At 57.2% G+C, this 26,914-nt stretch overlaps 2 protein-coding genes and 1 non-coding gene across 12 annotated transcripts; 2 read left to right on the top strand and 1 right to left on the bottom strand.

Annotated features, from left to right (window-relative positions):
* Positions 1-3,287: 3,287 nt before the first annotated feature.
* Positions 3,288-13,104, bottom strand: ZNF12 (zinc finger protein 12). 5 transcript variants are annotated; one of them, XM_045821123.1, is made up of 6 exons: positions 12,971-13,104; positions 12,012-12,142; positions 10,948-11,012; positions 8,090-8,216; positions 7,740-7,832; positions 3,288-6,994 (listed from the first exon to the last, which is right to left on the bottom strand). In XM_045821123.1, exons 3-6 carry the CDS (start codon positions 10,960-10,962, stop codon positions 5,148-5,150), a joined length of 2,082 nt encoding a protein of 693 aa, XP_045677079.1. In that variant the 5' UTR covers positions 10,963-11,012; positions 12,012-12,142; positions 12,971-13,104; the 3' UTR covers positions 3,288-5,147. The 5 variants fall into 5 exon arrangements, with proteins under 5 accessions (XP_045677079.1, XP_045677086.1, XP_045677053.1 ...); XM_045821130.1 differs by lacking the exon at positions 12,971-13,104 and adding an exon at positions 12,459-12,505; XM_045821097.1 differs by lacking the exon at positions 12,971-13,104 and adding an exon at positions 12,380-12,493.
* On the top strand, positions 12,554-25,934 carry RBAK (RB associated KRAB zinc finger). Of its 6 annotated transcripts, none has more exons than XM_045821076.1 (6): positions 12,554-12,661; positions 13,542-13,672; positions 14,649-14,708; positions 20,426-20,552; positions 20,807-20,902; positions 23,315-25,934. In XM_045821076.1, the coding sequence occupies exons 3-6, from the start codon at positions 14,694-14,696 to the stop codon at positions 25,228-25,230; spliced, it is 2,154 nt and encodes a 717-aa protein (XP_045677032.1). In that variant the 5' UTR covers positions 12,554-12,661; positions 13,542-13,672; positions 14,649-14,693; the 3' UTR covers positions 25,231-25,934. The 6 variants fall into 6 exon arrangements, with proteins under 6 accessions (XP_045677032.1, XP_045677023.1, XP_045676997.1 ...); XM_045821067.1 differs by lacking the exon at positions 12,554-12,661 and adding an exon at positions 13,175-13,225; XM_045821041.1 differs by lacking the exon at positions 12,554-12,661 and adding an exon at positions 13,191-13,304.
* LOC123813274 lies at positions 16,529-16,717 on the top strand. The gene has a single exon (XR_006784711.1). It is a non-coding gene; the product is annotated as a U2 spliceosomal RNA (small nuclear RNA).
* Positions 25,935-26,914: the final 980 nt, after the last annotated feature.

Raw genomic sequence — 26,914 nt, 5'->3', positions numbered from 1 at the left:
AGCAGCCATCCTTGCCCCGAGGAGGGCTCAGACAGAAGAGAAACCCTACGATTGTAAGGAACATGGGGACACTCCAGTGACAAGTCCACACTCGAAGTCCATCAGGAAATGCACACGAGGAAGAAGAACTTGGAAGCTCATGAGTGTGAGAAGTCAGCCCTCGTTAAACATCAAGAAGTGAACAGGGAGGAGAAAAACCATGCATCTAATGGAAAGGAGAATAATTTCAACCTCAGAAAACCCACCCTGGAGAGAAAACCTTGGAATGTAGTCACTATGAGGAATCTTTTAACCGGGAGTCCCACCTCACTCAATGTCAGAAAACACATGTAAGAGAGGAGCCGTGTGAAAGCAGTCAATGTGGGAAACCCTTCCAGAAATCACAGCCCACGGACCCTCAGAGCAGTCACCCAGGAGAGGAGCCCCGTGACCATGACAAAGCCCTGTGAAGGCAGCCCTAACTGATCAGCAGAGAACCAAGTCCTGATGGCTTTACGTGTCTGATGACTGTGAATCTTTTAGACATGCTCAGCCCTGGAAGTCCAGCCGAGACCTCCCACTGAGGGGAGCCCTATCGAGGTAGCGAGTGTGGGGAAGCCTCCTGTGCAAAGTCAAACTTGAGTCGTCATCAGAGAACACACAGTGGGGAGAAACCATATGAGCATACGGAGTGTGGGAAATCCTCCTGTGTGTCTTCCAACCCAACTACACAGCAGAGGGCACACACAGGGGAGACACCCTATGGATGTAACGAGTGTGGGAAATCCTTCTCTGGTAAGTCAGCCCTGTATGTCCACCAGGGGCAACATCCAGAAGAGAAACCGTGTAAATGTACTGAGTGTGGGAAATCCTGCTGCCCTGAGTCAGCCCTAGTCACGCACCACGTGTCTCATGCAGGGGGGAAACCCTATGAATGTTGTGAATGTGGGAGAACCTTCTGTGTGAGGTCAGATGTCACTGAAACATCAGAACACTCACACAGGTTTGAAATCCTGTACCCGTAACGAGTGTGGCAATCCCATCGCTATGAGTTGGGCGCTCACTGTGCATCAAAGGGCACACACAGGGGAGAAACGCTACGGATGCCATAAATGGGAGAGGGCCTACAAAGTGTTGGCCTTCACTCACCCTCAGAAGACTCACCCAGGGAGAAACCACGTGAGTGTCAAGAATGTGGGAAAGCCTGCCACATGAAACCAGCCCCAAGAATGCACCTGGGAGTTAACACTGCGGAGAAACTCTTTAAACGTAGTGAGTGTGAACAGCCACTCTGTGTGAAGTCGCGCCCGAATATTCCTCAGAGCGGCCACAAGGACAGAAGCCCCACGCTGGTCACAAGGGTGGGAAAGCCTCTTCTGTGAAGTCCAGCCTCACCGGTCATCAGGACACGTTCAGGAGAGAAACCCAATTAATGTAACAAATGTCCGAAGTCCTTTCGCCTTCAGTCAACCCTAACTGCACACTGGAGGACTCACAGAGGGGGGGAAACCCTGCAAACGTAACGAACGTGGGAAACCCTTCTGTCTGACGTCAGCAGTCGGTCAACACCAGAGACCACCCACAGGGCAGACGCCATATGCATGGAGTACATGTGGGAAGTCATTCCAAGTCAGCCTTGACCAAACATCAGAGAACTCACCTGGAACAGAAACCCTGTGAATGTAGTGAATGTTCTTTCTGTACGAAACCCCACCTCACTCTCCGTCAGAGAACCCCCCCAGGCGCAAACCCCTTCCAACGTAATGGATGTGGGAAGAGTTTTTGTGTGAAGTCCAACCTCACTGACCATCAGAGAACTCCCCCCAGGGAAGGAGCCCTACGAACATGAGAGAGGTGGGAAATCCTCCTGAATGAAGTCGACCCTCACAGTGCGCCCACGGACACAGGGGAGAAGCCCTGCACGTGTAAGAGACAGGGGAAGTCCTTCTGCAAAAACTCAGCTCTCGCTGAACGTCAGGGAACTCACACAGGACGGGTGCCCTGAGTTGCAACAGGTGTGGGAAATCCCGCAGGAAGTCAAACTGCGTTGCACCATGGAGAAACCTACGACTGTAGTAATGTGGACACTCCGTTCTGTGCAAATCGGTCTCGGCGACACCAGAAAACACACGTGGGGTGGAGGTGGGAGGGCTCCCCACGAATGCAACGACCGTTGGGAAACTTGGGTCGTGCCTGGCAAAACAGCAGAGAGGTGTACAGGGGGAGAGACCCCTGCGAATGTCCCGTGCTTTAGCACCGACCTATGGATCAAAGATGTGCTTCAGAGGCTCACAGGGAAACACAGAGGGTGCGACAAGAATATGAACACACCTAAAACTCACAGCTGACACATCAGGTGTTGATACTGCAGTGAAACCATATACATATTTTATATGCATGAACGCTTTCAAGGAAACAACTTTGTCTTAAAAGAAAGGAGGTCGCCAGTGGGTGCGAGATCCTATGCCAAGGAGGTGGTGTTGGTGTCGTGCCTGAGTATCCCCCTCAGCGTCTCAGCCACTGAAACTGGAACAAGTGCACCCGTACAGTGAGGGATGAGGTGCCTCACCTTAACCAGGTGGTCAAATGTGGCGTTACTAGCAGGGACACTGTGTGCCTCTTGACGATACCGATTTGGAAGTACTGAAGTTGCAGCGTGGACCTAACCAAGTGTTTAGTCTTACTCAATAGTTTGCAGCAGGGGTGTCAAACTCATTTTCACCGAGGGCCACATCAGCCTCACGGTTGCCTTCAGAGGGAAGAGTCCGACACTCCCAACGCGGCCGTCCGTCAGCTCTGAGACCGGCCATGACCGAGACATAAGTACACGGTGACAAACTGCGGGGCCGGGCTGGCCCCGAGCGGGCAGGCTCTCCGTCAGAGGAGGACGCTGTGGTCGGCCGCGGGGGCTTCCCAGACATCTTACTCGAGACGCACACTGTGGGTTTGAGCAGCCGTGGTAACTAATGCATGCGCGTGGGAAACCTTTGCAGCTGTCCCGACAGACGCGCCGTGACACACGGCTCCCGCACCAAACTCTACATCCTGCCGGACCTCTCCGTCCTGCCCCGTGGCACGCTGCAGTCGCCCCGAAGAGCGTGAGGAAGGCGTGAGCCACGACACAGGCGCCAGGGGTGGTGGAAATACATGAAAAACGTGGCTGCTCATCTCAGTGGCGAGGGGTGAGCTACTCAAATAACAGAGGCCATCGGGCTCCGAAGAGCAAACAAAAGCAGGTCCTTACCTTACACCGTATGTTGTCAACAGAGATTGTAGCAATGCTGCGTGAATGATACAAACGAACGGAAACAAATCTTGTCATGCTTTATAAAAAGGAAGATTGTATCAGGTTCCAGAGGTCCTCAGGTCAATGATGTAACAATTCAAGGACTCGGTACACACTTAATTGTTTCTAATGCTCGAACTACTTACATCAAAATTTGTGGAAAATAAATCTCCATATCAACACCTTGAAATAAATGATTTGCCTAAAGTCCACTTCTCAATTGTGTAGCTCCTATAAAAGTATAACTTTGTATCCTCAGTTATCTGTAACAGAGCAACCTATATCCACTTGCTTAAAAATAAATGTAGTCTTTCACCAGAGAAACGGTCCAGGGGTGACATGGCTACGCCACCGGGTGGCTCCGCGGTCTCAGCAGCAGCGCCCAGGCCCCAGGGCCCTCCGGCCTTCCTGCCGCGTCACGCTTCAGCGGCCCGTGTCGCTAGAAGACACCACCGGGCAGCACACCCCGACAAGAAGAGTCCGACGCCAGACTCCACACCACCCTTCAGGATCCCTTGAATCTCGGAGGAAACCTTTTCCAGGAATGACCTGTCAGATATCTCCTTTGTGTGTGTCTAGAGCTGGGTTCTGTGACCCCCTCCGTCTCTGGTGACGAGAGAGGCGTTTCCATTAACGGTCGAAAGTGATCAGGATTTATCCCCGTTACCTAAGGAGACACGGCCGCCCACACTCTGCCACCAGACAGCAAGGAGCAGGTGACGAGGGTGGCCACTCAACGCCAGCCACCAAACCACGGGAACGTGTCCGTCCACTCAGGACCCGGAGGGAGTACAGCACAACCTCTACAAGTGCTATTGTAGCTGACAAAAATACAGGTAACTGCTAAGTACATTGTATGGTGGTCTGCACACTTACATTTGTGTAGACATCCAAATAATAACGGGGGAGGGGGATTAGATACAAATTAGAAAAGGAAATAGATAGAAATGGGAATACTTTAAAACCGTATGGAGCCAACGAACACTTCAGTTGCTTCCCAGTGCTGGAGACGCCTGTCACGAGGCAAGATTAGCTGTGCAGCTTCTGCCCACTTTACACATGACTTCTGTGTCTTGCTGGCCCGGGCACCGTGGGCACTGTTATGAAAAACGCCGAGTTCTGCACGGAAGGATCAGTTCGTCACTGACGGTCGAATACATTCGTAAGTGCTGGGGAAGGGCACGAGGGGCACTCTTTGTGCCTCTGCCAGTGCGGTGGCAGCGTGTACCAGGCGCTGACGGAGTGGTGCCGTCTCGGAGCAGCAGTCTTGCTGTGTGTCTCACAGAGTGCTCCAGTGAGGACGCCCTGCCTTTCCGAACACGGCTGGGGACGGACCTACAATCCCGGTGACGTGCCACCCTAAGGAGCGGGCAAGAGGAGCCACACGTTCTCAGGAACACTCGGGTGAGTGCGACGCAGGTCAGGGCGGCTGTGCTGCTGCCCTGGGTGCTTCCCTGACTCCACAGCTTCTGGCTACACAGGGGGCACAGTCATTAACCACATGTGCTTTTCTGACAAAAAAACATTGTATCAAAAACGTAACTTCTAGTACTCGCAATTCCCAAAGGCGAGTGTTCTCCACATCCCTTAGAAAGGCACCCCCACTTTGGCACGAACTCCCTGATGTGGAACAGTCCAAGCCACACAAGCGCACGCACAGTCGGCGTGTCCGTGGACTTCACTCCTGAGCAGTGTGGTGGCCCAGCCGTCACGCAGCCCCGTGGCAGCTGTGGCCTCCGCCCTGTGGACCGTCAGATCGCCCGTCTGGCCCACGCGCAGAGGCTGGCCCACGCTCCCCCGGGAGCTTGGACCCCCCGGCGCCAGGAGAGCCGTGCGCAGCAAGCGCCTGAGCGGGCTCCCCGCCGGGACGCGGGGCCCGACCTCAGAGAAGCCGGCCCACCTCGAGCACGTTCACGCTTGCCCTCCGGTGGACGCGCTGGTGGCTGTTGAAGGCGGACTTGTGGTAGAACTTCTTCCCGCACTCGCCGCACTCGTAGGGCTTCTCGCCCGAGTGTGTCCTGTGGTGCACGGTGAGGTACGACATGCGGGAGAAGGCCTTCCCGCACTCGCCGCACTCGAAGGGCTTCTCACCCGAGTGGATGCGGTGGTGGATGGTGAGGTAGGACATCTGCGAGAAGAACTTCCCGCACACGCAGCACTCGTAGGCCTTCTCGCCCGTGTGCGTGCGCTGGTGCCTGTTCAGCGCCGAGTTCTGGCAGAAGGTCTTGCCGCACTCGGCGCACGCGTAGGGCTTCTCGCCCGAGTGGATGCGGTGGTGGATGGTGAGGTAGGACATCTGTGAGAAGAACTTGCCGCACACGCAGCACTCGTAGGGCTTCTCGCCCTTGTGGATCCTGCGGTGCCGGCAGAGCGCCGAGTTCTGGTAGAAGGTCTTGCCGCACTCGCCGCAGGCGTAGGGCTTGACGCCCGAGTGCGTGCGGTGGTGGATGGTGAGGTAGGAGAGCTGCGAGAACAGCTTCCCGCACTCGCTGCACTCGTAGGGCTTCTCGCCCGTGTGCACCCTGCGGTGCCGCATGAGCGCCGAGTTCAGGTAGAAGGTCTTGCCGCACTCGCCGCACGCGTAGGGCTTCTCGCCCGAGTGCGTGCGGTAGTGGACGGTGAGGTACGACAGGCGTGAGAAGAACTTCCCGCACTCGTTGCACTCGTAGGGCTTCTCGCCTGTGTGCGTGCGCTGGTGCGTGGTGAGGGTGGACTTGCGGCAGAAGCACTTGCCGCACTCGGCGCACTTGTAGAGCTTCACGCCCGTGTGGATCTTGTGGTGGTCGTTGAGCGCGGACTTCTGGGAGAAGGTCTTCCCGCAGTCGTGGCAGACGTAGGGCCGCTCCCCAGAGTGCGTGCGCTGGTGCTGGGTGAGGTGCGTCTTCTGGCAGAAGGCCTTGCCGCAGTAGCCGCACTCGTAGGGCTTCTCGCCCGAGTGCGTGCGCTGGTGCTGGATGAGGTGCAGCTTCTGGTAGAAGGTCTTGCCGCACTCGCTGCACTCGTAGGGCTTCTCGCCGGTGTGTGTGCGCTGGTGCACGGTGAGCGTGCCCTTCTGGCAGAAGGACTTCCCGCACTGGCTGCACTCGTAGGGCTTCTCCCCCGTGTGCGTGCGCTGGTGGATGATGAACTTGGACTTCTTACAGAAGGACTTCCCGCAGGCGCCGCACTCGTAGGGCTTCATGTCCACGTGGGACGCGGGGTGGGCGCGCAGGCCCGACACCTGGAGGAAGGCCATTCCCGGCCCGTCCCACTTGTAGGGCTTCTCCGCCATCGGGGCGGCGAACACCGCCTCCTCCGGGAAGGCTTTCTGGCATCCGACGTATTCGAAAGGCTTCTCCAAAGCACGCATGTTCTGGTAAATGCTCTCCCCATCTAGAGTATAGGCTTCCCCGTCCTGATTAAACCCATACGCCTTCGCCCCGGCGCGCACCTGCTCCAGCTTCACGTGCAGAGGCGACCCCCCGCACGCACTGCAGGCGCCGGGCCTCGTCCTGGCGTAGCTCCCGTCGCTGCTGATGTACGCGGGGGCGGGCTTCAGGGTCTTCCCGCACGAGTCGCACGTGCAGGGCACTTTCCTCGAAGGAGCAGGGCTCGTCTCCACACGCAAGGCCTTAGCAAGAAGGGCGACTCCTTCTTCAGCCGGGGTCTCGGCGGCAGCGGGGACGGTCTGCCTCCGACGTGTGTCTTCGCTTCCCTGGGCCGTCTCTGTCGCGTCAACTTTCCGGACGTCTAAGAGAGGGCAAAATTAACCAGATTTGGTCATCTCCCCACACAAGATACGGAGTGAGACACACACAAGCATTTCCCTGCGGCCCAGGTGCTGGCTCCACAGATGGAAAGAATTCCACGCATCCTCCCCCCCTCATTCTTTGGTCCGGAATCACACGCGTGCACACACACACACACGCACACCCACACACAGTCTCCTGTGGTGACGAGAGGGGAAGTGGACTGACAAGAACACGAGCACCCGTGATCTTTACTGCTCTGTTAGGCCCCGTTCAACCTGGACGTAGGAGGTGGAAGAGAAACCCAGAGCAGTGATCGGAAGACAGGACGCCCACTGAATGCCAGACGTGAGAGCACTTCCCACCAGTGGGGACGAGTGACAGCCAACAAGGACAGCTGGGGACAGGGAGGTCGTAAGACCGCTCCAAGGACGGACCTGCTCTGGAGGAGGACAAGCAGAGCTTTCCAGTGTCGCCTCCTGTCACCTGGGGGACGCGACAGCCCGAGGCACTGTCCCCTCGCACTCAGGGGTCTGTGGCAGCATTGTGGCCAGTCCCGGTCCTCCCAGACTAGTTGGCTCTGTCTCTGTAGACCCCACACAGCAGTGCCGAGCACACGGACACCCGCACCCCCGCGTGGCTGGGGCAGCAGCCCTGCAGTCGCTTCTGGAGGTCGGGGGCCACCACAATCCCTGGGAAAGCACCGCCAGTCACCGCCCGGCTCCTCGGCGCCCCCGCCGACGCACCTGGCCACCTCGGGGGCGGGAGCTCCCCTTCCACCCACGGCTCTTCCCCTTGCTCCAGCTTGACGATGACTTCCGGTTTGACGGCGTGGCACCCTGGGAACAGAAATAAAGGGACCGTGGGCCCGGCTGCTGGGCTTCCGAGCACTTCCGTCTCAGCCCAGTCTGCCCGACGGGCTGCACAGCCCCAGTGCACACCTGGGCCAGGTTGTGTCAAGCTGAGGACCACTCACCGGGGAGCAGACCAGAGTGGGCTGCCTGGGGCCCAGAGCACGTGACTCACAGCCAGCGAACGGGAGGGAAGTCCCCTTCACCCAGCAGCCCCGGGCGCCCGCCCCGCCCGCCCCGCTCACCCACGGAGACCAGGTGGCTGTAGTTCTCCAGCATCACGTCCCGGTAGGTGGTCTTCTGCTCGGGGTCCAGCTGCTGCCACTCCTCCTGGGTGAAGTCCACGGCCACGTCCCTGAACAACACTGGCCCCTGCAACGGCAGCGTGAAGGGAACCGGATGATGCACAGAAGGTGTCCGGGGACCGGGCTGGCCGAGCTCACAGGTGATGTCAACCACGGACATCGTATGCCCGTCGTGTCGCGGGTTGTGGGAGGAACCCCAGCTGTCAGACAGACACGGGAAGGGGCTCGTCCAGCTCACACTGGAAAGAACGTGCGGCCGAGCACGGTGAGCCAGGACAGCGCCGGCTGTGGGGGCGCAGGCTGGCAGGCGCAGGCCTGGGGGGCACTCGTGGGAGCACAGGGCACACTCCGCTCCTTTGCTCCCAGAACCCGGGCAGTGCTGGTTTTGCCCCTGCTCAGGCGCCTTCACCGGCCCCTCTAGTCCGCACCACCCCCAGCGAGGGGCCCTGGGCTCCATTCTCGCCCGCTACTCTGCCGTCCGCACCCACCGCTCTGATGGTGGCCCCATCTGGCCTCCTGGCTTTAACCACCATCGCAATATTGACGCCGCACAAATCCATACTGCCAGCCTGGACTCCTCTCTTATACTCCAGGCACACAGGTCCCAGGTCCCAAACTCAATGTGCCCGAAACTCAAATGCTGCTGCTCCTGTCCACTCCCGGTCCTCTGACGGCTCCCAGAAAGCGCCAGCCTGCAGTGCTCGCCACAGCGACAAGGGAGCCAGGCAGCATCCAGCCCCGTTTGGAGTGTTACTGCGCAGTCGGCCCTCGGCCGGTCTGCCCGGGGCCCCCCCACCGGAACCCTCGGTGCCCGCTTGTGTCTGTGCGCTGCGGCTGCTTGGAAACGGCGGTGCTGCGGGTGTTCCACATGACATTTGGTGACACGGCGACAGCTGGCCCAAGAGCACTTCCCGGCGTAAGGGGAGGGGAAACCGCACTATTTTTCTCCGGGCTGAAAACAAGCAGCTTCGAGAAAGTGGGGCTTCAGAAAACCTGGATAACCGATCGGGAGACCGAGACGAACCGCAGACATTCGGGGGTTTTAGGTCAGTTACAAACGGAACGGGAACAGCGCCTGACAGTGTGCTGTGAAGACCCCTCAGCAGACTGACCGTCCAGTGACGGCTCTGCGACCTCGGCAGCGGAACCCTCTAGATGTTTATGCACGAGCCAGAGCGTCGCACGTGGGAGGGAGAATGCTCTGTGACCGAGAGAAAGAGCAGCCCCCAGAGATGGTCAGTGACAAAGACCCAGGAGAGCGTGAGCCATGGGCTCTGCTGTCAGAGGTGTCACGGGCCGCACAGGGAACAGCGGGAGCTGCTGGGCCGAAGACCGCAGTCCCAGGACCCCCGAGCCAGCCACAGAGGCCTCCTCCACATCGGGAGGAAGAAAGACAGTCTCGGACACGCAAAGCTCCAGAGTCAGCAGCCAGCAGCCAGCAGCCAGCACGCCACCTGCGTGGCCGGTCCGAAGAAAGCGACTGCTGTGGCGCTCCCGAGCCAGGGAGGGGAAGACGACGAACAGACGGAAACAAAAGAATCACCGGACCAGCGAATTCCTCCTCCCACCCACCGCCAGCAAAGACATTTCAGAATCTCTGCAGCACAAAACCCACGTGGGAACAGCACTGGCGGCGTTCACGGCCGCCCCACTGCACCGCCCTCCCAGCAGGCCCTCGTCCGGAGGAAGCAAAGACTCTTCCTGGCACTGCAGCAGCCGGTCAGTGCCCTCACACCGTCCTCCGTCTGAGCACCTCGCCAGCCTCTGCTGCCACTGAGGTCCCGCTCCTCTCAGGGCCGTCACCGTCACAAACTGCCCCACCCACTGAGTGGCTGGGCCACTCGGAGCCAGGACAGCCACAGCCAGCCTGTGCTCGCCACACGGCAGAGCTTCCCGGGTACTGGCAGCTGGGGGGCGGGGGTCCCCTGAGCTCCCAGTTACTTCTGAGTCGCCTCCTCTAAGGAGAATGCAGGCTCCCTGAGGGAAAGAATTGCCTCTTAGGCTCACGTCCGAGGGAAGACCTGATCACAGAAGGCGACCAGGAGACTGCAGACGGGCAAGGCGGCAGCAGTGCCATTGCAGACCTCGGGGGCCCTTCCCCGGGTCAGGTTCAGGGCGGGGCAGGGACAGGGCCCCGCTGCAGGCTGCAGGACAAAACCCGAGTGGGAGATGCGGGACCTGTGCCAGAGTGTCCCCGCCCGGTCTGCTGTGCAGCCCCGCGACAGACGACCGGAGAGGCACTTGGGGACTGGTCTGAGGGGTGAGAGGGCCGCTGCTCCAGATGGTCCTCGTTTCACCGCCGGTCAGGCAGTGAAGACAGCATGTCTATGGGACAACGACGTTTCAGTCACTGGCAGTGATGTGCACTGAGCGTTCCTGGGCAGCACGCCCTTGGCTTACAGGGAGCGCCAGGCACCAGTGGGAGCGGTTCAGGGCTTGTCATTTAGGAAGGCTGGTCACCGTCCCAGTGGGAGTGTCCACAAGATCTTAAAGCCCATGACAGAACAGTGTTGTAGCTGGTCGGCGTGAGTCAAGTAATGGGTGGCATTTGCCGTTCTTGCTGCAAATATTAAGAGCACGAGGCACACGAGTCCTTTGGCTTTAAGCGCTCCGGAGGATCCTGCTGTCCACACGCATGAATGTGACAGAGACCGCCTGGCGCTGCTCTGTCTCCCCATGACGTGCCTGGGCACCTCCTCCATCTGGTCTACTTGCACGTTTTAGAGTTGGAGCTGTTCACCTCTGAAGGTCTGTTATAAAACAAACCAGGGAATATACACGTAACCAGAGAAACTCACCAGAGATTTACTCATCTTCTGCTGCTCTTGGAAAACCGTGGTGGACGGCGAAAGTGGAGCCAGACCTGGAGAAGGAAAACGCAGCAACGGAGTTACGTGATCTGGCCGGCCGAGGAAGTGCTCTTCCTGCATAAGAACTCAGCAAGAAAGACCCATCAAAGACGCCTAGGGGAGACTGTCCCTTTAAACCTACAGAAGACACTGGAAGGATGAAAAGGGGGGAGCATCCACTTGCACATCCTGAACTCCGACATGGTTACGTGGTGACTCAGTGGACGCATTTCTGACCAGAGAATGAACATCCAAGCCTACTGAAAGAATCCTCCATCATTACACATCAAATTAAACAACTCTTGTTATAGTTATCTTTCTTATTGTTTTAACAACTTAAGGTCACAAAACCTGCAGGATGCTCTTAGCGAAGGGACAGACTCAAGGACAGCTAAGTCTTTAACTTATGTGTATCAACTCGAGTGTGCTGCCCAAAGGATCCCTTACCAATAAGCGTTAACTTAACAGTAATAAAGTGGGGCCAACACCTGGCCTGGGAGTCTCGGTCCTGCCAACAATCCCACCTGCAGACAAGTCACCGCCCTTTCAGGCCCAGTCTCTGTCACTGAGGCAGCACCACGTCCCCCTTGCAGACTCAGCCTGCGCTGCCCTGCCCTGTGTGACTGACCGCACCGGGCAGAACCAGGGGGAGTCGGCGCACGCTCAGGTCAGAGGACAAAGGTCCTGATGGGCGTTCAGAGACCCGTCCGGGGCTGGGACACGGGGAGGACAAGAAGCGGAGGAAGGGGTGTCGGGTGTGCACAGAGGGGGACCCCCGCACGTCCGCAGCCCAGGCTGACACCCTAGTCGCCCAGGAGACCGAGAAGTCACAGGTCCCAGCAGAGCGCCCACTCCCGAGCAGCCGGCCCTGAGCCCCCGGCCCAGACAACGAGGACCTGCGGGAAGTGGCCAACGCTCCCTGTCGCACACTCGCGTGTCCTCGCCCGGGCGAGCCTGCTCACCGCGGCCGGGAAGACCCAGAACCGACCCGGGGCCGCAGACGCACGACCTACCCCGCGGGACTCGCTGATCTGCCCCAAGGCTCCCGAGGCTCCGGGACCCGGCTGCTCCTCCGGCGCCTCTCCCCCGGGGTCCTCGCCGCTGCGCCTCCCGAGGCCGCGTCCCCGAGGAGCCGGCTCTGGGCCTACGGGACAAACTCACTCAGGAGAACGTCCCTCCCGGGGCCTCACCGTCCCGCGCGCCTCAGCCGGGCCGCCGCGATGCAGCCCAGCCCGGACCGGACCCCGCCGCCCCCGCCGCCCAGCTCCTCGGGCCTGGCCCGCGGGCTCCGGGGTCGCCTCGGGGGTCCCCGCTCCAGAACCCTCCCGCCCGCGCGAACCCTGGCCCGCACAGCCCCGCGCCCGCTGGGTGGCGGCCCGACCGGACAGCGTCCAGCCCCGCAGACCCCGGGATCCTCGCCCAACGGAGGCCAGAGCCTGGGAACCACGGCCAGCGGTGACCTGGGCACGGACAGGAAGCGACAGCAGCGCGGCGGCAGTGCGCGTGCGCGAACACGCACGCAGCCCGAGGTGCACATGCGCACGAGGGCGCCGGAAGTCCCCCTGCCAGGACACACCGGGACAGCGGCACGAATACCAGGACTCTGTTTCCCATAAGTCCACGTGCCGTCGAGTTAGGGGACGTCTTAATAGTCATCCAGTTGGTAAGAGGTGCTGTGCGGGGAGAACTTGCCGCCCTGACCGGGACCCCAATTTCCCCATAAATTAAAGGGCCGTCTGTAATGTCGCCGCTGCAGCACGTGTCCCGGCGACTTAGTCCTTTCCTTACCTTAAGAGCTTAAGACTGAGAATCAGTGACGACACGCGACACTGATAAATAAGGAAAGGGTGTTACATGCACACTTACAGACGTGACATTTAATTGCAATGTTAGTAAAGAGAATTCTGCGATAACATCATTGAGCACTAGTCTGCAGTGCCTTCCTTCCCCTTGTTGGGAAAAAGAAACTCACCGCCAACACAGATATGTTTCCTCTCGCGCTTCACTTCACTCAGTTACTCACAGTAAGGAAAGGACTTTCGAGTTAGGGGTAACTCGACGGCACGTGGACTTATGGGAAACAGAGTCCTGGTATTCGTGCCGCTGTCCCGGTGTGTCCTGGCAGGGGGACTTCCGGCGCCCTCGTGCGCATGTGCACCTCGGGCTGCGTGCGTGTTCGCGCACGCGCACTGCCGCCGCGCTGCTGTCGCTTCCTGTCCGTGCCCAGGTCACCGCTGGCCGTGGTTCCCAGGCTCTGGCCTCCGTTGGGCGAGGATCCCGGGGTCTGCGGGGCTGGACGCTGTCCGGTCGGGCCGCCACCCAGCGGGCGCGGGGCTGTGCGGGCCAGGGTTCGCGCGGGCGGGAGGGTTCTGGAGCGGGGACCCCCGAGGCGACCCCGGAGCCCGCGGGCCAGGCCCGAGGAGCTGGGCGGCGGGGGCGGCGGGGTCCGGTCCGGGCTGGGCTGCATCGCGGCGGCCCGGCTGAGGCGCGCGGGACGGTGAGGCCCCGGGAGGGACGTTCTCCTGAGTGAGTTTGTCCCGTAGGCCCAGAGCCGGCTCCTCGGGGACGCGGCCTCGGGAGGAGCAGCGGCGAGGACCCCGGGGGAGAGGCGCCGGAGGAGCAGCCGGGTCCCGGAGCCTCGGGAGCCTTGGGGCAGATCAGCGAGTCCCGCGGGGTAGGTCGTGCGTCTGCGGCCCCGGGTCGGTTCTGGGTCTTCCCGGCCGCGGTGAGCAGGCTCGCCCGGGCGAGGACACGCGAGTGTGCGACAGGGAGCGTTGGCCACTTCCCGCAGGTCCTCGTTGTCTGGGCCGGGGCTCAGGGCCGGCTGCTCGGGAGTGGGCGCTCTGCTGGGACCTGTGACTTCTCGGTCTCCTGGGCGACTAGGGTGTCAGCCTGGGCTGCGGACGTGCGGGGTCCCCTCTGTGCACACCCGACACCCCTTCCTCCGCTTCTTGTCCTCCCCGTGTCCCAGTCCCGGACGGGTCTCTGAACGCCCATCAGGACCTTTGTCCTCTGACCTGAGTGTGCGCCGACTCCCCCTGGTTCTGCCCGGTGCGGTCAGTCACACAGGGCAGGGCAGCGCAGGCTGAGTCTGCAAGGGGGACGTGGTGCTGCCTCAGTGACAGAGACTGGGCCTGAAAGGGCGGTGACTTGTCTGCAGGTGGGATTGTTGGCAGGACCGAGACTCCCAGGCCAGGTGTTGGCCCCACTTTATTACTGTTTTCTTAGTAAGAGATTAAGTGCAGCACTAATCAAGTGTAGTAGGATAAACAAAACCATGCCTTGATGTACATCTGTCCCGTTTTTGAGAGCTCATATTCTATGTTCCCATGGACCCTTTGACTTTTAGGAGTTGAAAGGAGCAGTAAGGAATTGTGTAAGCTGTATAAAGGGACTTTTTCCCACCTTTTATTTAATGGAGACCAACTACTTGAAAAAGGAGTCAGTGTTTCTGTTCCCCAGCAACAGTAACCTAATGACCTCTGACTCTTTTGGCGCCCATGTGTGTTCTCCTCTGTCACTCTCTTCACCCCTTCTGAGTGTTCACGCAATGTCATTTTCTTGAACTTTGTTTAGTGGCTTTTACACAAGAGGTTCTTGCCTCAGCAGGCCTGGTTATTCGTGACTTTGGTTACTTGCTTCTCTCCTAGGTCCAGTGTGAACAAGCTCTACACTTTTCCAAGAGCAGCAGAAAGATGCGTGAATTCCAGGTGAGTTGTCTCTGTTGGCTTTGTAGTGTGGGTTAAGAGGTTTATAAGTATCCGTAAGTAGGAACACGGAAATGCATAAAAGACATGTAAAGTGCAGTTTAGTTTTTTAAAAATATATTTTATTTATTTATTTTCAGAGAGGGGAAGGGAGGGAGAAAGAGAGAGAGAAACATCCATGTGTGGTTGCCTCTTGAGTGTCCCCCGACTGGGAACCTGGCCTGCAACCCAGGCATGTGTCCTGGCTGGGAATTGCTCCTGCGGCCCTTTGGTTCCCAGGCTGGCACTCAATCACTGAGGCACACCCGCCAGGGCTAAAATGCAGTTTTGACAGTGTTAGATCAGCACCAAGAATCTGTCAACTTCACATGCACAGGTGGTATGGTACTTCAGGGCTATTGAAGTTGAGCTGCAAATATGACCAATGTCCTTGACTGTCGTAGAAAAAGGAAAATGCCATCCATTATGTGATGTATATAGAATAAGAAGAGAAACCATTTTTGTTACTTGTGGCTTGTAAAGGTGTCCCAGGACTTGGAAAGTTTTCTTTGGTAAAGTTGACATAATGTGGGTAGCTTTTGTAATAACCACCCAGGAAGTCATTGCACTGTGGGCTTATACTCACTTTCGTTAGCAGAGGGCCTCCTGCCCAAGGACAACTTGGCGCTCGTGAGTTTTCCAGGCACCAAAATATCGCGATGCAAATAGACACGTTTCCATTTTTACTGTTTAATCTAGGGATCAAACTGAAGCCATGAGGCAGCGACCAGTTCGTCCTTCAGATACTCCTGTTAGCCTGTGTATTTGGTTGCCAGCCAACAGGACAGAAAAGCGTTCTCCAGGAAAGGTGCCCTCACTTCCCATTCCCACCTGCGTTCTCAGGGTCTTGGTTTTGTCCTTATCACTTCCCTGCGTCCGGTGGTAGAGATCAGCAGTGACCTAAGTGCAGTCAAATCCAGTGGACACTTTTCGGTCCTTTCCTCTCATGGCCATTCATCTGCCTTGGACATCGGTTACTTCCAAACTGATAATTTTTTCCTTTTCTTGGCCTTTAAAAAAATTTACCCATATTTCTATCTATATCTTTGAACAATAAGGAGTTTCAAACGGTGGGTGGGGATAACTTACCATACCATTCTCTCTGATATAACATCTGGCGTTCAAAGTTTCAGTTTTCTGAATGTTGGTTTTTTGGTTTTGCTTTTTTTTTTTGGTTGGTTCTTTTCCAAGCACTAACCGAGCCCGACCCTGCGTAGCTCCCTGGCTCAGACGAGGTCAGGCGTGCTCAGTGAGGCTCGGCTGTGGACGGGTTCCTTCTTTGCGGTCAGGACACTAGCAGAGCCCGTTCATTGCCGCTGGCGGATGGGTCTTCCAAGTCTTGAGCAGTAACACCCCCTTTGTGATTCATGTGATTTCCTTGCAGTTTTTTTTTGTTGTTGTTGTTTTTTTTTTGAAGAAACTGGGTTGCTTATCCTCAGTCCCACAGAGTCTGGATTGTGTTGATTGCATTGCCATTTAGTTTACTTTTACTTTTTTTTTTCTCATTGTTTGCACACCTTGTGAAATTGACAGTGGGAGCTGCACATTGACCCAGATGTAGGTTCAGCCCTTCTGGCAAGACCGTTGTCCGCAAGCTCCGCCTTCTTTCTCCTGGAGGCCCGTGTCACCTCCTTGCCTTCGCACGGTGATGTTAGCACCTGCCGGTCCGTGTTCGTGGCCGTGACCCACTAATTCACTAGGGGAGGCCAGGTGGTGATGTGCTTCTTTACCGCTTCTTCCTCATTTACTAGCTGGAATTCTCTTCTAAAGAAAAAAATCTCTCAGTCGTTTCTCGGCCTTTTGGCTAAGATCAAGTGTAGTGTCTCTCTTCTCATCAGTCTGATATCTGACAGGTCCTCTGTCTGAGGACAGCTCACTAGGTGGGTGTTTTGGAGCAGGGGGACGGAACAGGCACTTACTCGGCCCACTCCGCGGGTGTGGCGCGTCATGAATCACACATCTGCCCTGCTCCGTGAGATGGGCAACTGTGTCCAGATCTTTGAAACCCTCTCCGCAGCCAGCGGTGCCTGTGGGCATTCGAGCAGCTTGTGGGCGGTCCCGACAGCAGGGCCGGGCCGGAAGTCACGCAGCCAGGCTCTGGAGGCCCTGGGGCGGGTCAGCATACAAGGCGGGCCTTCCACCGGCCGTGCGCTCCGCCGCCGGGAGTCCGCTGACGGGTGCGCAGCCCCTGGGGATGGTCCCGGCCAGGGTTTGTCTTCCTTCGTTTCAATTAGTTGAGTATTTTTTATGATTCCACTTTGTATCACTTGTTGGGTTGTTACCTGTCACACTGGTCTGTTACTTTGGTGGTTGCTTTGGGGTTTAGAGTATGCGACTTGATCTCCAGGTAATACACCATTTCACGTGGAGCAGAAGCAGCTCACGGTTGCCTTCCCTTTGTCCGCCCTTGGTCTGCACCCTGCCGTGGCCTTTCCCTGGTGCAGGCGGTGTCCATCCCAGGACACGCTGTGGTTTTAATTAAACAGTTACCTGTTCAAGAGACCTAAGTAGCCCTGGCCGGGCAGCTCAGCTGGTTAGAGCTCGTCCCCTGTACCCCGAAGTTGCAGGTTCATCCCGGTCAGGGCACAGACAGGAATCGACCGTGAGTGAACGGACCAACAACTGGGTGTTTGGGTGTTTCTCTGCCTCTCCCCTCCCCTCCCCTCCCCCCCTCAAATCAGTCTTAAGAGGTGTAAGTGATAAGAGAAAACACATACCGGTAGTAACCATTTCTGGTGCTTTTCTCTTTATCACTGGTGCTGAGCAGTTCGATTGTGATATGTCTTGATGTTGGTCTTTTCATGTTTCTGTGCTCGGGGGTCATTCAGCTCTTGGATCTGTGCGATTATGGTTTCATCAACTCTGGGAAAAACTTGACAATTACTTTAAATACCCGCCCCCACCCCTCCCCATTGAGTGACTTCTTCTACCTGTGTATTATACTGTGTGAAATTGTCCCAACGCTCAGGGATGCTCTTCCTTTTCTTTTAATTCCTTTTCCTCTGTGCGTTTCATTTTACCTGGCTTCTGTTGCTCTGTCCTCACGGTCCGTGATCTGTTTTCTGGCCGTGCTGTTCATCTGGTCCAGTGTGATTTTCCTCTAAAGAAGATAGTGTAGTTTTTACCTGTAGAAGTTCAGTGTGACTCACTTAAAATACCTTCTCCGTCTCTGCTCCTTTTTTTCAGCGTCTGGAACACAGTTGTAAACTGTTTCACCTTCTCTGCTAACCGTGTCCGTGCTAAGCCCATTTCAGTTGGTTGATGACTCTCTTGAGGGGTTGTACGTTCCTACGTCTTCCCCCAGTTCCTCAGCTCCCTCTGTCTTCGACTCCGTCTCAGTTCCCCCTCCCGGCTCCATGGCTGGGGGCTCCCGGCAGCAGCTGTGGGGCTGGTCCTGCCTGTCCCCTGTCTCTCCGGGGAGCGCTGGGTGTGTCCCCGGGAAGTCACATCCTGACTTCGGAACCGAGAGGACTGAAGCATGAATATCTACACGCGTGCGAGCATGTGTGTGTGTGTGTGTGTGTGTGTGAATTTAACAAGTCTACTTATGTGCTTGTGTGTGACTGAGATACATATGTGCATATGTTGGTTGCATGTGTATATCACACATACTATGCACGTTAGTGTAAGAGTTTGTGTGTAAATATGTACACACATTCATGTTAGTGGAGTATCAGTCATTCCTATTTTCTTGAAGATTTTCTTCTTTAAATGCAGTATGCATTTTGCATATTGCCATAGGCTTTTCAGCATCTTGGAGATACAAGCTTTTGCTTCTTGGCTGTATTCTAATGTCATATCATATTAGTAGGTTGGCAAATAGCAAACTCTTCTGTTTCCTTGGTGTAAGTCCCACTTAGCTGTTACCTGGGATCTCTCCAGTCTGGTATTGGATTCATGTTGGGTGTTTGTGTTGACATACGTGATGGGGGTGTGGAATCTTACTCACTGAGTAAGCCCTCCCACTCCTTGCCTTCTGGACTCACTTCAGGCAGAAGGCCGTTGCCTCCGCCCGGTGATTCGATAGCTCCCTCGCCTTGGCCGCGGAACAGCCTGCGCGTCCTGCTCTGCTCCGTCGGCTGGGGGCCCGCCGCGGGCCTGTGTCGGTGCGTGTCACCGGGCGTACATGCTGGTTTGGCTGGGTGAGAGTTCCAGGTTGCCAGTCCCTCTCCTTTCAAAAGCGGTGGTCCCCATGAGAAACCGTGTCGGTGACCGAGGGTCTGGTGTGTTTTTCTTCTCTGTGACTTTTTTGGGTTTTTTTCTATCCTTTTGAATATCGTATCAGGAGGTTGCTGGGTCTCTGTGTTTTTTTTCCCGTGTTCTCCTTTGCGTGTTACATGCCCCTGGTGCTGGAGGGCCGACATGAGCCTTCCACTCTGGCACCGTGTTCGCCTCTGCCGTTTGTACTTCCTGCGGTTCCTCCTCCGCGGTCTGTGCTCCGGAAAGGGTCAGGTCTGCTGGATCTGGCTTTCTTAATACAACCTCATAATCCAGTCTTTAGTTCTGAAGTATGCTCTGGTGGCTGTTTCTGAGCAGAGTGGTCACATTTTATGGAGGCAATATCCTGCTTCATATATTTAAAAAATATCAATTAATACAAAAAAAGTAAGTTTCTTTTATGGATTTGATTTTATTGTTGCTGGGGTTGTTCATCTTGATGCATATCTTTTATTTCTGCCGTTGTCCTCAGCTGACGATTCTTGGCTTTTTGACTCCCATTTCCGGGAGAAGTTGCTGGAGACGCAGTGAGCGCACTGCTGGGGTGGCCCCGTGTGCCCCTCCCCCTGACGGAGGCGCTGGCTGCAGAAGGGGACGGCAGGGGTGTATGTAATTGGATTGCGGTCACTTCCTTTTCCCCCATTTTTTTATTGTGGAAAAGTATGCCTGACGCCGACTTTGCTGTCTCAAACACCCTTGAATGCTGCTGCTCAGCGGCTTTAAGTACACTCGTGTCCGGCGGCCGTCCCCGCCAGCGTGTCCAGAAAGCATCTCAGGCAGCAGAGCGGAGACCCTGCCCCTGTGCATTTCTTCCCCGCCCCCCCCCCCCCGGCCGCCCGGTTGCCCTCCCCAGGTCCAGGGCTGCGACTCCTCTAAGTGCCTCGTGCAGACGGAACCGTACGGCGTGTGTCTCCTTGCAGCCGGCTTATTTCACTCAGCACCACGTCCTCCAGTTCACCCGTGTGTGGCATCTGTCGAAATTTCCTTTTTTTAAGGCAGAATGCGTTCCACTGTGAGCGTGTGCCGCCTTTCTCCGACTCGTTCACCCGCCCGCGGGCACCTGGCCCTAGGCACCAGCACCGGGCGGGGAAGGGCAGGCCCCAGCGGAGGCGGCCGAAGATCGCGACCGGCGATAAACAGCTTGTGCGTTTACCTGGCGTCTGCTCACTGGGGCCCAGCCTCTGGAGGGCAGGAATGAAGCCACACTCATCTGGGGTCCCAACTCAGGTGCTTCCGTCGTGAAACCGGAAAATGGTTTCTTCGTGGTCTGAGGGTTTTGTTAGTTTATCTTATTTTTTGACAGAGGGAGAAGTCAAAGCCCACGCGTTCCTGTACGATTAATTTTCCTTCTGCAGCTTGTAGTGTGAAAGGTGACTGGGCTGACTTCACCCCTGAGCTCAGTAAGCTCCTGTCCCCGGACGCCCTGTCCCCGTCCCCCAGTCCCGACCACGCTGCCGTTGCAGGAGCCAGTGTCGTTCAGGGACGTGGCCGTGGACTTCACCCAGGAGGAGTGGCAGCAGCTGGACCCCGTGGAGAAGACCACCTACCGGGACGTGATGCTGGAGAACTACAGCCACCTGGTCTCCGTGGGTGAGCGGGCGGGCGCCCGGGGCTGTGCTCCGCGGGGGCTTCTCGACTTGGAGGAAACGAGGGATAAGCCCGTGGGATCCCTTGTGGGTACCGGGTGGTGTTTGCATCTCTGCTTCTCCGCCAAAGTCCTGGTGTTGGTAAGGTCCTCGTGGCGATAAAGTGTTGCTAAGGCGCAGCCTCCGAGCAGCCCCTCCCGCGCGGAGACTCGGGAGCCAAGCGGCTGGCCCGAGCCCGGCTCCGTTTCCCACGCACAGGGTACGACAGCACCAAGCCCCGTGTGATCGTCAGGCTGGAGCAGGGGGAGGAGCCGTGGGTGGCAGAAGGTGACTTCCCGTGCCAGAGCTGTCCAGGTAAGTTAGTGGGATGTCGCAGTTTTAGAAACGGTCCTCAGCCCTCTGGGCGAGACCCCCAGTACCCGTGTGCCTCGGGGCTCCGAGTCCCGGCCGCACTCGCTGTCCAGCACGTGGCCGCAGCCTCCCCGTGGTCTCCCGCCACCTGCGGGGACGGTCCGTCTCACAGTCCCTGCCCTGGCCGTGCATGCGCAGTGACCAGCCTCCGCGTTTTCACGGAACTCCTTTGTTTCCAGGCACTCGAAAGGCCGGCAGGAAATGTTCTCTCTGTTTTCCATCTTCCTTCCTTCCTTGCTGAGAAATGCCCCAGGCTCCTTTTCTGCCCCCAGTTCCTGTCCCTGCCCTGGGCACTCAGATGCCGACAGCTCGTCCCCTCCCAAAGGTGTGAGGCCGTCCCCGCCTCGCCGCCCCGTGCGCGTGTGCTCCGCAGGGCGGTGCCGGCCTCCGCCCTCCGGCTGCGTGCGTCCTCCGTCCTCCGTTTGTCTGGTGTCTCGACACCGGCTGCACCTCCCTCTGGTCCCCGAAGGCAGAATGTCTGTCTGTGCTGTCTCGAGTCACAGCAGATGTCTTGGACGAGTCTGTCTCATCGGGGGTCCGGTTCATTCTCTGGCCTTCCGCAGGGTGCTGCCCCTGGGACCTGCTGTCCACTTCTTCACGTCGCTGTGGGCCCCTTGAAAGGGACCGTCTGGTCTCAGCCTTTAGGGCCTCATTTGCATGCCTGCTGCTGATGCACCTCGATACCCGCCACCTCTAACCTGCGGTCCAGGGGACTGTGTTCCCTGACGGGTGCCTGCGCCCTTCTTCCCTTCTCCGATCAGCAGTTCTGGGCCCGTCCCTCCATCCACTGCAGGGACAGGTTGCGAGGACAGGAACTTGAGCGCAGACTCATGGCCGGGGCAGGAGCCCAGGCCCCCGGAGCAGCGGGCGTCTGTGGGGGCTAGTCTGGCGCTGGTTGGAACGTGCACTGTGGGTCCAGGTTCTGAAAAGTCTCACTGGTGAGGTCTGTCTGCTTGCGGGGTTTTCTGTTGGTACTTGGGGCTTTGGGGGCTCGGGGGTGTAGATTTTGGAGCACAGAATGGTCAGCGTTGCACTGAGCGTGGATGAGAGCAGGTAGTGATAATGAGAGATGAGAGAATCGAGAAATCTGTCCTCTTGCTGGAGAAAAGTTAGTGTTTTAGGGCCACCTGTGGTGTCCTGATATTTAGGGTCTTACACCAAATGAAGTCCGGGCGTGTGGGACTCTTGCTTGTATTCAGAGTTCAGTGACAGTGTCGTGTCAGACGTGGGGCCGGTCTGCGGACATTTAAGTCAGAAAGCTGGAAGGAAGTGAGTGACGAAGCAGGACGAGCCTCTGCCTTGTCAGAGCGTCCTAAGCAGACGGCATGGGCTAATTGGGCCAGTCTGTGCCCAGCCCGGGGCCCCAGGCACCGTGGCCCACAGTCCAGGTGAGTGAGACTGCATCACAGCTCAGTCACTGGCCCAGTGTCCCCCGGCGTGTCACGTGTTGGAGTCGGAATTCAGCCCCGCCCCCCTCTCCCCCCAGCTACTGTGCTGGGCTGTGCGAGCAAGTCCAGGGAGCGTGGAATGAGACTGTGGGTCCCTCAGAGAGTGGGGAGCCACGCGGCCAGGGCAAGGGGTGAGCTCCTTGGAGAGCTTCCCTGCCGTCTGGCCCTGCGTCTTGGGGACGCAGGCTCCCTGGACACTCTCCTCCCCGGGAGCATGGTCAGGGCTGGGCAGGCGGGGCCCTGGTCGTAGGGCTCTCTCTGCGTGCGAGGGAAAAGGGGGCTGTTGGAGTGTTTATTTGGATTTCTGTGCAGAACAGAGTGGCCACGACTTTGGGAGGATTTATACTAGTGAAGAAGTTACTATGGTGATCTTGTTATGAAGTGATCTGATTCCATTTAATATAAGCTGTAATCTCTTTTTCCCAAATGCAATTCAAACTTGAACGTTCCCTTTGAATATCCATCTGGTGCTTCTTGTTCTTCTCCCACGGACCCCGTCCGCTCGGGGTCCTCCGATCCCCGCCCGCATCTGGCACTCGTCCCAGGACTTTGTCCTCTGCTCTTCCTTTCTTGTGTTCGTTTGACCTTTTCTGCCAGAGCCTTCCACGTGTTTGTAAAGTAACACAGGCACTCGTGTTCAGTGTGAACCTATTCCCCCTTTGTCCACTAATGCTGAGTCCGGTCCCGCTCTCATCCCGCCCCCGTGCCCCCCGCCCCACCGCTGTGTACGTGTGTGTGTGTGTCTGTCTGACATGACCCTCAAGGGGGAAAGAAGGCTCTGCATTCCTTGTCTGTGAGGCTGGCATGGACGCCAGAGTCCGCCCCACAGCAGGGCCCTCAGAACCGCTCCCGTGTGTAGCCAGTGTGTTCAGACTCACGCGGTTCATTTCCCCTCATTCCTTTTCAGAGGGAAGCTGGAAAGCCGACGACGTGTTAGACAGAACCCGAGAAAGTGAGGACGACCATTCGGGGCGAGCAGCTTGTGTCAGTGGCAGGACCATGACCGGAGAGGGAGAGAGCGTGTTCGACACAACTTGCAGCGCAGAGGCAAGCCCTGCGCCTGCCGGCGCGTCCCGCGACTGCGTCTCCTGCGGAAAAGCTGCCGAGCCGAGGGCGGAGCTAATCACTAGCGACGGGAGCTACGCCAGACAGAGCCGGGGCGGGTGCGGCGGATGCGGGGAGACGTGCCGTGGGGAGCAAGCCCGGGCGTCTCATCCAAACGGGGGGGGCTGTCCTCAAAGTGAAGAAAGTGCTCTTCGGAAAACGGACATTTCAGAGAAACCCTTCGACTATAACGAGTGCATGGACGCCTTGGACAGAGACGCTGTTTTCATGGCCCGTGCGGGCGCTTACGTCGGGGAGAAGCCCTACGCGTGGGGCGACGCCGGGCCAGACTTCCTCCCGCTGTCCGGTTTCAGCGCCTACCAGAGGCCCCAGGTGGAACTGAAGCCCTTCGAGTGCAGCGAGTGCGGGAAGTCCTTCTGTAAGAAGTCCAAGTTCATCATCCATCAGAGGGCCCACACCGGGGAGAAGCCCTACGAGTGCACCGTGTGCGGGAAGTCCTTCAGCCAGAAGGGCACGCTCACCGTGCACCGGAGGTCGCACCTGCAGGAGAAGCCCTACAAGTGCAGCGAGTGCGGCAAGACCTTCTGCCAGAAGCTGCACCTCACCCAGCACCTGAGGACGCACTCGGGCGAGAAGCCCTACGAGTGCGGCGAGTGCGGGAAGACCTTCTGCCAGAAGACGCACCTCACCCTGCACCAGAGGAACCACTCGGGGGAGCGGCCCTACCCCTGCGGCGAGTGTGGGAAGTCCTTCTCCCGCAGGTCGGCCCTCAGCGACCACCAGAGGACGCACACGGGGGAGAAGCTGTATCAGTGTGACGAGTGTGGGAAGTCCTACTACCGCAAGTCCACCCTCATCACGCACCAGCGCACGCACACGGGCGAGAAGCCCTACCAGTGCAGCGAGTGCGGGAAGTTCTTCTCGCGGGTGTCGTACCTCACCATCCACTACCGAAGCCATCTGGAGGAGAAGCCCTACGAGTGCCACGAGTGCGGCAAGACCTTCAACCTGAACTCGGCCTTCATCCGCCACCGCAAAGTGCACACGGAGGAGAAGGCCCGCGAGTGCAGCGAGTGCGGGGAGTCCCCGCTGTTCGGCTGCCTGGCCGCCCGCCGCGCGAGCCCCGCAGGGGAGGACCCCTGTGCCTGCGGCGAGTGCGGGAAGCCCTTCCTTGGGGGCTCGGCCCTGGACGGGCACCCGCCGCTGCCGGGAGGAGAGAAGGCCTACGAGTGCAACGTGTGTGGGAAGCCGTTCTCGGATGTGTCGTACTACACCGCGCACTACCGAAGCCACTCGGAGGAGAAGCCCTACGGCTGCCCCGAGTGCGGGAAGACCTTCTCCCACAACTCCTCCCTCTTCCGGCACCAGAGGGTGCACACGGGCGAGAAGCCCTACGAGTGCTACGAGTGCGGCAAGTTCTTCTCCCAGAAGTCGTACCTCACCATCCACCACCGCATCCACTCGGGCGAGAAGCCCTACGCGTGCAGCAAGTGCGGGAAGGTCTTCTCCCGCATGTCCAACCTCACCGTGCACTACAGGAGCCACTCGGGCGAGAAGCCCTACGAGTGCAACGAGTGCGGGAAGGTCTTCTCTCAGAAGTCGTACCTCACCGTGCACCACAGGACTCACTCGGGCGAGAAGCCCTACGCGTGCGGCGAGTGCGGGAAGAAGTTCCACCACCGATCGGCCTTCAACAGCCACCAGCGCATCCACCGGAGGGCAGACGCGAGCGTGCTCCAGGCCGGCGGCCTCCTGTGAAGTCCGGTCCCGTCTCGGAAAACCCCCTGGACGCGACACTTTGGAGTCAGACATCATGACAGAGAGTCCGTGCTTCTCAGTGGGGAGGACGTTCAGGCGCTGGGTTTATTTTGATCTGAATGTTCACAGAGAAGAGTCCCCACGGAGACAGCAAGAAGCAACGCCTTCACCAACACACTACAACTCATCGGACATTAGATAATTTATACGGGAGTAAACTTTATAAATATTTAATATTTATTTTGGATTCAGATTGTATTCACATATCAGGGAATCATACCAAGGCGAAGTCTGTCGAAGTAATAACTGTGAGAAAATATTTTGTCTTGGACACTGTCAGACCAGAAGCCATATCTGTGGTGTAAAATCACGTGTTTATAAGGAAGCTGTCAGCAGCTACCACCTCGGAGTAAACCTCTGTTGTATTAAATGAAGTTTCCAGGTCGTCAGGACCAGGTAATGAAGCCGGCAGCACCGATACCCCGGAGGAAGTTTCCGCCACGTTTTACAGATGCAATCTAGCAATATTTCTATGCAATTCTACCCTGGGGCGGAGTCGTGTGTGAGGAGGCAGTGGTCTTATTTGCATGACGAGATGGCAGAGCGTTGATGAGATGTTTGGGGGGTACAAAATAACTAAATGCATAGTTTTCTATTCTTTAGAGGTATTTATAAATGAGTTTCTAATAAATGCCTCATTAATAGCGATGTTTGTATTTTTCAACTACATTTGAGCAAAAAAATATATTTTAAAACAGACTATTTTCATGAACTGTGGACAGTGTGGAACTAAGTCTGTGTCAGCGATACGGGCAGCTGTCCTGCTCCCGCTCTGCGGGCTGCGCCCGCCCTGAGGCCACTCTCGGGGTCAGCCCCTGAGTTTGGTTGGGCAGCGTGCCAGGACCAGGTGATCCAGAAAGTGCTTTGCTGGATCTGTGCTTTTATTTCATGGGAATACAGGGGTGTCGTTTTGGGTGCTGCCCCTTATTTCCAGTATCTTGGAACAAATTAATACAAGTCTTGCAGACACTTTTGATCAACACGATGTCCTTTCTCCCCTTTCCTCGGCGGAAGGGTTTCGTGCCTGTCATTTCTTCACGTGACTTAGAGGGCAAGCCCCAGTTCGTCCAAACCAACCCTGATCATTCCGTTCCGAGTGCCAAGTACCTGTCACAGTGGCTCCCTGACCCCACCCGGGCTCCCAGTGATCAGTGTGTTCTACCCCAGGAGCGGGAGGCGTTTCAGTCATCAAAGACGTAGCACGTCACGAGAGGAAAGGGACGTAGTGGCGGGAAACTGATGTGGCGAAACCACCCCCTCCCGTGTTCTCCGCCCGCTGTGCAGAGACAAGAGCCTCTTTAATCGTGTGAAGCGTATCTTAAGCTACAATCAGCAGCATTCCTAGGAGTGGAGTATTGAAAGTTTTCTCCCAAGACCAAAAAAAAAAAAATAGACAAGGATGTCTGCTAGGACTAATTTTATATCATGTTGTGCAGATGGACCTCGCCAGGAAAGTGGAGGAAGAAACATCATCAAAAGACATAAGGTTTAGGATGAAGTAAAGTTTTCATTTGCAGATGGCATGGTTTGTGCATAGAAAATCCTGACTGTTATACAGGTAATTAGAATTAATGAGTCAATTTAGCAAGGTGTATGCATGTAAGTTCATTATGGAAAACTTGTG

Source organism: Phyllostomus hastatus, unplaced genomic scaffold, assembly GCF_019186645.2.
Source record: "Phyllostomus hastatus isolate PE091 unplaced genomic scaffold, TTU_PhHast_1.1 phas_contig_150, whole genome shotgun sequence".
NCBI lineage: Eukaryota > Metazoa > Chordata > Mammalia > Chiroptera > Phyllostomidae > Phyllostomus > Phyllostomus hastatus.
The sequence above is the reverse complement of the archived record's forward strand: the minus strand, read 5'-3'. Positions and strand labels throughout refer to the sequence as shown.